General features: G+C 40.5%; 1 protein-coding gene across 1 annotated transcript; it reads right to left on the reverse strand.

Moving 5' to 3' along the window:
- Positions 1–12,265: 12,265 nt before the first annotated feature.
- Positions 12,266–13,195, reverse strand: LOC142847183 (olfactory receptor 8C8-like). Its single transcript, XM_075967909.1, has one exon. The coding sequence runs from the start codon at positions 13,190–13,192 to the stop codon at positions 12,266–12,268; it is 927 nt and encodes a 308-aa protein (XP_075824024.1). The 5' UTR covers positions 13,193–13,195.
- Between the last annotated feature and the right edge of the window lie 305 nt (positions 13,196–13,500).

The following is a 13,500-nucleotide window of genomic DNA, read 5'->3' on the forward strand; positions in this document are numbered from 1 at the left end:
GACTTCTAAGAGATAACAACCAAAGATAACAAAAGAAGACATAACAAGATAAACCTCACATTGAAATTGGAGAATGCAAAACAACAAGAGAAAAAGATCTTCAAATATAGTCATGAGAATCAGAGACCCATTTTTTCATACATGCAGGAGTTCCAAAGAAATGCTAAATGACACCTAGAACATGTATGTAGAAGACCTGGTGCAGACTTTTGTTGGCCCTGTGCTTGCTGTTTCAGTCTTTGTGAGTTCCTATGTACTTTGCTCAATAGATTTAGTGTACCTTGTTCTGCTTTCCAATACCCACTCTGGCTCTTACACTCTAGCGCTGCTTCTGTAGAATTGCTTGAGCTCCAAGTGAAGAAATTTGATGGAGATGTCACCTTTACACTCTTAGAAATGTTTGTCTCAAGGTCTCACTCTCTGTGTAATGACTGACTGTTGGACTCTTTTTTGTTCCTACCTGTTGTAGCAAGAAGCCTTTCTGATGGTAGAATATCGTTCTCATTTTGTTTTACTTTTAATTTTACTTTATTTTAATTTTATTTTTTTAACGTCTTTACCTCTAGTACTCTTGAAAGACCCCCAAGGTGGGCTGCCTTTCAGTCTGAGGAGACCCTCCCAAAGAACAGCGAGGCCACTCATACGGCTGCAACAGCAAGAGGTTTATTGAGTTAACACAGGTACCTGCGGGCAACAAGTCTTTCGGAGGACTTGCGCACCTTCAGGTTGGAACAGTGGGTTTTTTATAGGGTAGGGAAGCAGAAGCGTGGGAACAGAAGCGAGAGGCATAGTTACAGGGTTCTGATTGGGCAATTCAAACAAGGCTCGGGTTCAAACTGAGTACAATTTCGTGGTTTCCAAGAAATCAGATATACATGCTGCCCTGGCCTATCTAGGGTGCCATTCTTCCTTTGGACCCCAAGTCCCCTGCTGGCAGTCCAGATGGTTGACCAGAGAGATCTTGCCTTGCTCAGCGCCCCTGCCCCTAAGCTGACCACAGCCCTTATCTCTAAATTAAACTCCCCTGTCTTAGCTTTTAGTTATACTACTCAAACTTTAAGCCTTGTAAAATAGCGTTATTGCTGCTGCTAACTTAATGCTGCTAAGTAGGGGTCTTTCATCCCCCCGTTTCTTTTTGTGAATTTGAATAAAATCATTTATTCAACTAGCGGGCATTCTTAACATGTTCTGGATCATATTGTTTAAGCTGATGATATTGATGAGTGAGGATCAAGGTTTGGATAGCTGAAAGTCTGTCTTTTATAAATTGTACCAGGCGGTTTATAAACCATCCTTTAAACTATCTTTGTTGAGAAGATAGTAGAACACCTCTAGGGTGTGCAGAATAGCTCTTGGCAAAATTGTCTGAATGAGGCTTGAAAGTAACTATATGGTAGACATTGTGAACCATTGTAGACCCGAGAATAGCACCCAACACTGTGGCAATAATAGTCTATTGACTACAAAGAGCTTAACTCAGCCCTAAGAAACACATGCCTTCTCATAAGAGACAAGTTCAATATTACGAAGACAAATCTCTTTTACTGTAGACACCGGGAGTGTTGATCCTCAACTCCAGAGAATGTGCCGGAGAGGTCAGTTTTGGTCCAGCTGGCACCACATGGCATTTACGGGTTTCCATTGCATCCTGTAGCATCAGCTTTATCCAAATGTACAGGGTTGTGTCCATTGTGAGAACTTTAACAAACAATGAGAGAAAATGCAATACAGGATGACAAATGTTTAAAACAAAACAAAAAGCCCTAAAGCCAGAGGACAGCCAATGAGGACATAAATACCCAGGCTTTAGAAAAACAAAACCTGTCAAGAGGTAAGGAGGCTTTAGGTGTGTTTGCTTATCTCTGCAGTTATCTGCACAAAACGGTCTGATCTGGAAAAGTCTTAAACAGTACAAAATAATTCCTGTCAATCTGTCCCAGACACGCAGAGGAGGAAGAGAACAGAATTGCCTTTTGCTTCTGCTGTGTGATATTGTGCTTTAAAAGACATTAAAAAATGAGCAGAGCCCTGTGAGTTTCTGACTTTAGGAAAGAAGAGCCTTAAAGGTGATGTAAGCCCATCTTATAGCAGATGTGCCTGCCCTGTGCAAGCCTTGAGCTCAGGATTCCATCATCAAGGTCAGCCATTCTCAGCAAATACATGAGCGGCAGCTAACTAGCCAGGCAGCAGAACTAGTGGCGACGATGCCGGGGTGTTTTGAACCCAGAACAGGACAGGAGGGAGGGAGGTCTGTCCAGTCATTTTTGTTGGTCTCCAGGGCCAATTATGTCAATTTGGTTTTTTAGAATTTTATTTATCTTATCTATCTGACCTGAGCTTTGGGGTTGGTAAGCTTAATTTCCAATTGATCCCCAATATCTTGGCCACACCCTAACTTACCTGGGCAACAAAGGCAGGTCTATTATGGGACATGATTATCTTGGGCATCCCCAACCTTAGGATGATCTTTTTTTATGATCTTCTTAGCCATCATATTGGGTGTCTCAATCTTGGTCAATGTATGATGGCTATCTTCTTTGGCAAATGTGTGGCCTCCTGGAGGCTCAAAATTTCTGCAAATGTATATTGCTTTGTGTATACAGGTGAGGGTAAAAGCATACCTGCTGTTAGTATAGACGTTCCCTCTGCCATCTGTAGAGCTTGTATCAAAGCCATAAGTTCAGCTTTCTGGTCGGGCCGCCATCTCTGAAGGGAGGCTACTGGCCTAGATCATTTGCTTCCTGTCCACCAATGCTGCCCCCGCCTTCCGCTTACCTTCAGTCTTGTGTGTCTGCTCAGCTTGGACCGCCAGCCTTGTGCCCCAGGCAAGCTTCGCCCTCATTTTCGGCTCTGCCTGGCACAGCTTAGTCTGCCATTTTGCCATTCACCTGTCCTTTATGCAGATGCTGGCAGGATCCATAGTCCATCGACGTCAGCCCAGCACAGGAGCAGTAGTCTGTCACAGGAGGGCATCTGTGGTAGCATTGTGACTGCTGTATCGCGGTCTGACATGGGTGAGGGGAGCAAGACTGTAAAGTGAGCAGTTAGGGCTCATGCAGGCTTTAGAGCAAGCACAGCATCAAGGCAGTTGCTAGGAGGTGAGGATTTCTTCAGCGGTGACGGCAGGGAGAGGTGGTCATCCCGGTGAGGAGGGCGTGGTAGAGGCAGAGGTAGACAAGCAGCCTGTATCTCCTGCAGAACTGAAAACAGCATCAAAAGCAAAAGTCCCTCGTTTGGTCAACAAAAGGCGTTGGTCATACATTCAGAAGTGACCAGGGAGGAACGAGTCATTTATTTGTCTTTTTCCCAAATTTATAGTTCGTAAGGTGTCCAGTTCATATTCTTTACTCAGTTCCAGTGTCCCTCTTCATTTGTCTTTGATCTTCTGTTGCCCAGGCTCGCTCCTTATCTGTCTGAGTCCTGTCTCTCTCTTTTTTTTCTTTCTCTGTCCCTTGTTTAACATTTTTTTCCAAATTTTTATTAAGTATAATCTTTTAACCCATCTATTTGCTGTATCTTTTTTATATCTGATGTTGCCTGTCCTATGTAGGCCATGACTACTGCTGTCTGCTGACCTTCAGAGGTTGGGTAAAAATGCTTGTAAACTTCTATTAATCATTAAAGGAACATAGATTTTAACTGGCCCCTGGAGAACCTCTCTTATCTTGGCCGAATTAGTGGGGTGCCTTGCAGCCCCCCCCTGAGATTTGCCATGAGCCCAACATTTTGACTGTCAGTTTCTCCCTTTAAGAATTAATTAGACATTATCATGTAGAAGAATGAAAATAGATCCATATTTATCTCTATGCACAAAACTGAAATCCAAACAAATTAAAGACCTTAACATAAGGGCAACAATATAAATAGAATTTTGAACATAGCCTCAGTAGCGTAGACATTAAAGGAAACAATCAGTAATTGAAATCTCCAGAACTGAGAAGCTTTTTGTATAACAAAGGATATAATTAACAGAACATAATATCAGCCTGTAGAATAGGAAAGGTGTCTTTATCAATTATGTTAAAACCATATAAGGAATTTAGAAGCTTAATCCTCATAAAAATAAATATTTCAGTACAATTACGTCACAGACCAAAACTGTAAATTCTCAAAAAATGAACTTGAAATGACTGAAAGATATTTAAAATTTGCTTAAATATAACATCCTTAATCATCAGGGAAATGTAAATTAAACAATTCTGAGATTTTATCTTATTCCTGTAAAACTGACCAGGATTAAAAATATCATTTGACAATTTATGCTTACAGCTACTTTGAACATTAGCATGGTGGATTTTCAGAATCAGATAACATATTACCTTAAAAACTTAGCGACATCCTTTTTATTATTATAGACAGAATCTGAAAACAACCTAAAATGCACCTTTTTATATTAATAATAAATGAGAATCTTTGTCATGTTTTTTTTAAATATCCATAAACATTATAAAGAGTCAAAAGGGCCATTTTATCTCTATTTCATCATTCAGTAACACCCCCTTGCAATTGTGGTGGGGTGAGAGGCTTTAGCAGATCTTTGCCACGTGGCCATGTGGGCGGGGTCCCCTCCTTATCACAAGCATTGTGAGCAGACAAGTGTTAAATTTAGATCTAAACATGGGCTGGCTTAGAAGCTCAGCTGGGCTGTTCATATGGCCCTGGCCCTGTGCCAGGCCTGAATTTATTTTCATCTGGACACACTGCATAGTAAGAAATATAAAAACCAACAATCTGTAGTTTTTTATAAGCATATTATTTTAAAGTGACTTAATTTAATTTTTCCAATTTTTAAACCAGAGGCTTTTACCTGGATGCAACACATGATGACTGGTATAGAGTATCCCCAGAAGACAGATGTTATCAGAGCTGGTAGGCCCTTTTAATGTCAGCTTACTCCATTACCTGCCACTCCTAAATCCACATTCATCATTTACCAACAGCCACAGGGATATTTACTTGCAATCTCTTGCCCCACTGCCAAAACGGAAAGGTCCAGGTTCTTTAGGGGACCTTTTGCTTTTTAATAGGGTATCCAATCCCAGAGAAATAGCCTACTGCAGGTTCCCAGGCTTACTGGGTCCTGTGGGGAGGAATTAGCACCAGCTTGGACCCAACTGGCTGGCATGTGTCTCCACAGGAGGCCTTAGTTCCGTGACCCTGGCGTTAGCACCAGCTATTTCCCCTGAGCAAGGGCCACAGATCTTTGGCACAAGGTTTTACATGGCATTTGCAGATGAGGGCTGTCATTTAGTCTCTAGCACCTTATTTTCCAGGAAAAACAAGCCTTCTCCATAGGGAACCCCACTGGGGATCCTCCCAGGACCTGGCTTCAGCCTCAGCTCCGTCCACAGTGAGCTCCTAGTTGTATAGCACAAGCTTCCCATACCCCACCTCAGTACTCACAGCAATCTAACAGCTTTTCTCTGAATGGGATTCCAGAGGCCCCAGGAGGCATTCCCTCAGGTCAGGTTTGGTGGGCCACCTGGAAGCCTCAACTCAGTTCAAGCGTCTCTGTATTGGCGCCCTTGGTAACAGCTAAGGTGGCTGCTGCTGGGCCGGGAAGGGGACTCACCTGCAGATGTGGGGGCCATAGCTGCCCCCTTCCCTGACTCGGGCCAGGGTTGCTGCCATGCCCCGCCCTGCATCCTGCTGGGAAGTTTGCTCGGAGCTGGAGCTGGTTGCCCCGCCTAGGCCTGGCTCCAGGCTGTGCTGCAGGAGATAACAGCCCTGCTCCCTCCCCCCTCGCAACAGCAAGCAGGGCAGTTCAGCAGCACAGCCTAGGGAAGTGAAGGAGGGGCAGGCTGTCAGCGTTCCTTTTGGATTTTCATAGAGTTAGGGTCAAAGAGATGGTTACTTACTGCCCCATGGTACCAGATTTAGACTCGAGTACAAACAGATATACAAAACAAAGAACATATTAAGCACAAAAATACACAGACAATACAGATGCGCTGGCGCGGTTTTGGCGTGATGCCGAAAGCAAAATTTCAGATGGAGACAGCGAGAGTCCGGATCTCTCGTCTCCCAGAAGAATCACATACCCTTCAGACAGCCAGCGGGGGTGCCCCGAACAGTCCTATTTTGGTAGGATTCACAGAATACAGACGGGCCACAAATTTGGCCCCAGACACTTCTGGGACGTCTCCCAGAGTTGCAGCCGGGAGTACAAGCTCGTCAGCTTCTCCGCGAATCTGCCAGATACTGATTCTAGCTAGCTAACTAGTACAGATACAGATACAGATACGGTCGCATGCGCATACACAGAAACACAGAAGCACAGATATTCACAGAGAACGATCGCTGGCCAGCTTACCTCCCGATGTGGTGGGTCGGTGATCCCTGGGCAGGGGTCTCCACTTCCCGGCCAACGCACCAAAATGAAAGACCCCCAAGGTGGGCTGCCTTTCAGTCTGAGGAGACCCTCCCAAAGAACAGCGAGGCCACTCATACGGCTGCAACAGCAAGAGGTTTATTGAGTTAACACAGGTACCTGCGGGCAACAAGTCTTTCGGAGGACTTGCGCACCTTCAGGTTGGAACAGTGGGTTTTTTATAGGGTAGGGAAGCAGAAGCGTGGGAACAGAAGCGAGAGGCATAGTTACAGGGTTCTGATTGGGCAATTCAAACAAGGCTCGGGTTCAAACTGAGTACAATTTCGTGGTTTCCAAGAAATCAGATATACATGCTGCCCTGGCCTATCTAGGGTGCCATTCTTCCTTTGGACCCCAAGTCCCCTGCTGGCAGTCCAGATGGTTGACCAGAGAGATCTTGCCTTGCTCAGCGCCCCTGCCCCTAAGCTGACCACAGCCCTTATCTCTAAATTAAACTCCCCTGTCTTAGCTTTTAGTTATACTACTCAAACTTTAAGCCTTGTAAAATAGCGTTATTGCTGCTGCTAACTTAATGCTGCTAAGTAGGGGTCTTTCACTCTGAGATATCTAATTCCCAGTTCTTGGTCAAATAAGCAGTACTAGGTATGGGTTCCAACTAATAAAGTGGATCTTAAATCAAATCAAACATTAATTGGTTACACCTACAAGCTTTGAGCTACCATTGCCCTGGCATATTTTACAAGCAGGACCGATTGTAAATGAAATGCTTTGTTCCTGGGTTGGTGTCTAGATTTATATTTTGGTAGTCAGCAGAGTACCTTTCCATAGCAAACACATTAGAAACTATGGGTGAAGGTTTTATGTGAGAGCAAATTCTTCCCCATATTCAGTGATTTGTACTGGTGGTCTTGCTGTCACTTTGTAGAGGGCAGCCTATTGTGGTGGTAACAGCTTTGGTTGTTTGAGGATTTACATGGATCTTCTTTGGCCAGCAATGAAGTTGGATGTGATTCAGGTCCACTACAGAAAGCTTTGTTTCTTACCAAGAGATGGCCAATTGGAATTCTATCTCTCTCTTTCTTTCGAGACTTTACTGCCATCGTTTCCATTAATTTTATGAATTTTCTGTTGTACTAGAATTTCATACTACTCCTCAAATGGCCCTCAGTTCTAGCTGTATTTCTTCACATTTGCTCCCTCAAGCCCATCTTCCCTTCCCCTAAGCCTCATCCTCTAGTTCCTGATAATATTCTCCTAATAAACCCATACTATTTCCCCCTCCCAAGGAGATCTACATGGCACCTCTTTATTTCCTCTATACCTATCCTCTGTGATCTATGAATTGTGGTTTGCTATAATTACTTTCATACCTACAATCCAGAGAAAAGGAAAATGCATACCATATTTGTCTTTCTGGGTCTAGGGTAATCTCAGTAGAGATTATTTTTTTATAGGTATAACCATTTGCCAGCAAATTTCATGGTGTCATTCTTTATAAGTAATATTCCATTGTGTAAATGTACTATATTTTGTTCATCCATTTTTCTCTTTAGAGACATGTAGATTCTGCAGTTTCTGACTACTATGAATAAGGCTGCAATGAACATGGTTAGGCAAATATCCCTGTAGGATGAAGTATCCCTTGTATATATGATACTGGGTGATAGAGTCGGATCTTGATGCATATAGTTTTTTGTGAACTTTGTGAAGAACCATCATACCGGTTTCTGCAGTTACTTTACATGTTTGACCTCCCACCAGCATTGAAGGAGCATTTCCCTTATTCCACATTCTTACCAGCATGTGTTGTCACTTATAATACTGAGCTTAACCATTCTGAAAGGTATAAAATGGAATCTCAAAGTAGTTTTGATTTGCATTTTCCTGATGGCTAAGGATATTAAACCTTTTAAAAAGTGTTTCTCAGCCATTACAGTTTCCTCCACTGGGGAATTTTATTTAAATTTGTACTCTAATTTTAATTGAATTATTCAGTTTTTGAAATCCAGTTTCTTGAGTTCTTTATATATTTTGGACAGTAGTCCTTATCTGACATGGAGTTGGTAAAAGTCTTTTCCCATTATGTAGAAATGTCTAATGTCTAAATGACTTGACTGTGTTCTTTTCTTTACAGAAGCTTTTCAATTTCATGATGTCCCATTGATTAATTGTTGGTTTTTAATGGCTGTGTTATCTGTGTTTTGTTCAGAAGATCTTCTTTGACAGTTTTTAGGTCTTGTTTAGGCAACTTTATTTTTGATATTTTATGGTGCTGCTTCCCTGTCATATTTAGAAGATTCTGGTTGAATACAGCAGATGGATGAGGAAAATGAAATAAATATAGTACTACATATGCAATATCCACAACAATAAAACCAAGATAATAATGAACATGAGATAATGTCACCTGTAAATTATAAGAAAAATGTATATTATAGTTTTCTATTGTTTTATTATGAATAAATCAATTTTAGATCTAAATAAATGTATAATGTCTAATGGGCTTCTTAAAGCATCTACTTGTTAAAGAAAGAGCAGTATGCCTTGGAAAACAGGTCCTTAACAAAACTCAGAAAAAGCACCACTAATCTAAAAAAAAAATAATGAAATGTACTGTACAGCTTACCCTGCTGGATTCACTTTGAAACCAGTCTTGCATGGGGAAATGATTATTTTTTTAAAAAAATATTGCCTCTAAGCCTTGTAGATTGTCTTGTTTCTTGAGACATCTTTGTTCGTGCTTCCTTGCTCATCAAAAGCCTACTTTTGGACTCATTATAAAACAACTTTGAAATTCTCCATATCCTATTATACTTTTCTTTCTGTACTTTCATAACTTCATAAAATTCACAGTATTTAAAATATCTGGAATTTTAATATTTATAGGCTATATAATATAAGAATATATAATATAGTAATATAATATAGAAATATCTGTATTCTCCACTGCCATCAATTTTGTATCCTTAAACACATCTTATAACCATTTTCTTATTCACACACAGTACAGAAAAAGAAGTGTATTAAACAGCCTATTATAAAATGCTACATGTGTTATGATATTTCAGTCACTTTTTTCTTTTTTTTAATCTTTTTTTTATTGAGAAAATGAGAAAAAAAACAAGTTTCCATCTCCTCCCAGCCTCCCATTTCCCTCCCCCTCCTCCCACCCTTCTCCCCCTCCTCCCACCCTTCTCCCCCTCCTCCCACCCTTCTCCCCCTCCCCCCACTCCTTTCCCCCTCCCTCTCCAGTCCAAAGAGCAGTCAGGGTTCCCTGCCCTGTGGTAAGTCCTAGGTCCTCCCCCCTCCATCCATATCTAGGAAGGTGAACATCCAAACTGGCTAGGCTCCCACAAAGCCAGCACATTACGTAGGATCAAAACCCCTTGCCATTGTCCTTGGCGTCTCATCAGCTCTCATTGTTCGCAATGTTCAGAGAGTCTAGTTTTATCCCATGCTTTTTCAGTCACAGTCCAGCTGCCCTTCAGTCAGAACACATTGAACCTGATAGAAGAGAAAGTGGGAAGTACCCTACATCAGATGGGCACAGGAGATCGCTTCCTATGTGTAACCCCAACAGCTCAGACATTAAGGGCAACATTGAATAAATGGGACCTACTAAAACTGAGAAGCTTCTGTAAAGCAAAGGACACTGTCACCAAGACAAAAAGGCAACCTACTGACTGGGAGAAGATCTTCACCAACCCCACAACAGACAAAGGTCTGATCTCCAAAATATATAGAGAACTCAGTCACTTTTTTCTAAGATAAAATTAGGAGATATAAAGCTTACATATTAAAATAAGCAGTTTTGAATGCCATATTTAAGTTATAAATACATATAGCTTAACAAAATCATAATATATTTACATATATGCTTATATATGTATATTGATGTTGATTAGCAAACACAAAATTATGGAAAAAGCTGTGGTTTATTTCTGGTAATAGACCTTTTGTTGAAAGAGAATCCTTGTCATATAATAAGGATAAAAGCAGATTTGACCAGAATTTTTTAAAAACAATCACAGACATAATCCACAAATAAAAAAAAAAACTAATGATAATTCTATTTATTTTCAGGATAAATTATCAGTTCACCACAACAGTATCAGTTGGGTTTGAAGAAATCCATGGACACTAATGCAATCTTATATAGGTTCAAATATCTGTAAATAATTGAACATTAATCCAAGAAAATATATAGTAACATTAAAGGCACATATCTAAAAGTTCAGACTAAGAAATATCTTTAAAATTCTCTGACAAATTCTCAAAGTACTGACTAAGTTATAGTGCACAATTTATGTCATCCATTTTTTAAGGCAAATACAGTGATTAATACCCTGAAAAAAGAAATAGATATTCAGAATTCTTCCAGAAAAAGAAAGTGGGGATTAATTTATACATAAAACAATCAACTGCCCAATATTCTTTGGATGGATAAATGTATCAGAAAAAAACAGTTGGTAGTGTTAGTTTAAAATAATAAAATATCATTTCAAGCTCCAGTGTTTGAAGAGCATGGTGTCTTCAGCAACAGAGTCTTGCCTTCAAATTATGGGGGCCAATCAAGGCCCACAGAATAGAATGAATTATTTGGGAGAGTCTTCTCAACTCCTTTGCAGAACAGCTCAACAGAAGGTTCCCATGCCTGGCACTGAAGATTTGTGGTGACTAGTTCTCAGAGTATCTAATGTTGTGACACAAGCAGACATGGACAAACGCAGTCAATAGTGCTACCCAGCTTTACAGCCTATGAACAATGACTATGTCCCAAGGTGCTACGATGACATTTAGCAGCCTTGGAGGCAACCAATAGTTGTCTAAGTATTTTAAAGCTTGCATAATAGAAGGGAATTGATTGTTGTTACTGTAAACCTGGCCCACTAACAATGTTGGAGAAACTGTGGAGAACTTGCTACTGTGGCTTTCCCAAGTCACTGCATAAAAAAAATACTTATACCGACAGATAAGTATAACTCCAATAATCATTAAAGACACTTTGTTTTGTAGCAGATGTTGACCATTACAAACCCACAGTTGACCAAAATTAAGAGGACAATTGGCCATGGGATGCCCATCCCCAATGAATACATAATTCACTATAACTACTACACCACAGGCTGAGAGCATATCAAAGATGAGGTTTAAAAAGATAATAAGAACTAGACAACAAGGATGTCTGCTGTGAGATAGTGTCTTTTATTTACCTCAGGAAATTGTATCCATACAATCTCAAAAGTACAGCTCCAAGAATAAGACCTGTACAACAAAAACAGTAGAAATAGTTGACATGCCAGTGTAGATAAGGGAAACTTCAGAAGACTCCATCCCCAGAAGAAGTGCTACAGGTGATAAATAGATGTTGGGAAAAGAAGAACTCAGTCTTCTCCAGGGAAGAGCACTCTGATAGGTTATGAGATAATGAACTGTTGTTATAAAAGTATATAAATATAAGTAACAGTAAATAATCTAAGCATACGTGGAAATGTGCTGTTATATGTGCATATATATTAAATTAAAATAGAAGTGAAACATTTGAGACAGGAATGGGGAAACATGAAAGGAATTTGAGGAAGTAAAGTCAGTGACATATAAATGAATATTTTATAATCATATATCACATTCTGTCTAATACGGGTATGGGAGTAAGTTGGAGCCATATTCTTACAATAAAAGTCTCGAGACCATGAATAAGCCCATACAATTAAAACTCCATTCTATGCAAAGATATGAAAAAATGCAACTACATTTCATGGAGAATAAAGAAAAGATACTACACTAGAAATATTTCTTTATACTCTAAAACTATTATAGAAAGAAAAATAAAGAGAAGGAAAGGGCATCACAGAAGGAAGTTGATAGGGAAGAAAAATTAAGTGAAAGACCACATTGGGTTCATGGAGGATATCAGCATCCTAACCAGTCCACTTAGATTGTAATTCTCTTCAATGTTTTCTTCATAGCAAGTTTGACATCCTTGTTCCTGAGGCTATAAATGAGTGGGTTCAGCAAAGGCAGAACAAACGTGTAAACTACTGAAAAAAATTTCCTCTGAACCACAGACTCTGCAGATGATGGTTTGATATGAGCAAGCAGACCAAATCCGTAGAACAGGGCAACAGTTATTATGTGAGAACTACATGTGCTCACGGCTTTGGACCAACCCTTAGATGATGACAAATGAATAATATTAACAAGAATTAAAGCATAGGAGGACACAATGATGATGCTAGAAACAACAACAACTACAGCCACGGAAACAGAACTCACAAGCTCACTGGCATGACTGCTCCCACAGGAGAGCTCCAGCAGTGGGAATGTATCACACATGTAGTGGTTGATGAATTTTGAATCACAAAACCTGAGTCTGATAATACATCCTGTGTGCACAATGGCACTAGAGAGCCCCAGCAAGTGTGAAGCAAGCATTAGCAGGGAACAAGCCCCGGGAGACATGACTACTGTGTACATCAGGGGCCTACAGATGGCCACATACCTATCGTAGGCCATGGCTGTCAGCACGAAGCACTCTGAATTAACAAAGAGGCAGAAGAAAAAAAGTTGAGTCATGCATCCTCTGAAGGAGATGGTGTTGATTTCTGAGACAAAGCTCATCAGTGTTTTGGGGGTAAAAACAAATGAATAACAGAAGTCAATGAAGGACAAATTGAAGATAAAAAAGTACATTGGTGTGTGAAGATGAGAATTCAGACAGATAAGACTCATTAAACTCAAGTTTCCCAACACAGTGGCTGTGTAGTTCACAAAGAACAGGAGAAACAGGGGCAGCTGGAGCACAGGCTGGTCTGTTAATCCCATGAGAATAAATTCAGTCACTGAAGAGTCATTCTCCATATCTATTAACTTTGCAGGAGACATCTGGTGGAACATCAGTCAGAATCAGATGACCTTAACAAGAAACCATGGATCTTGACGTCAGAGAGAGAGAGAGATGGAGCTCATTGTTCCTTACTTCAGCGTTTCTGAGACATCCAAAGAACCTGACTACCTCTTTTTCTCAATTCACCCCTCCCCACCCACAATGAGTGACTCTGTCCTGAGAAAATTCTAATAGGAATGTTGCTGAGCATTTCCCCGTTCTTTAATCTCCACTAATGATTTGGGATTAAAGGAGTAATCCTGTGAGTTTCTCTGGATCTCAT

The sequence above is a fragment of the Microtus pennsylvanicus genome, chromosome 3 (genome assembly GCF_037038515.1).
Source record: "Microtus pennsylvanicus isolate mMicPen1 chromosome 3, mMicPen1.hap1, whole genome shotgun sequence".
Classification (NCBI taxonomy): Eukaryota; Metazoa; Chordata; class Mammalia; order Rodentia; family Cricetidae; genus Microtus; species Microtus pennsylvanicus.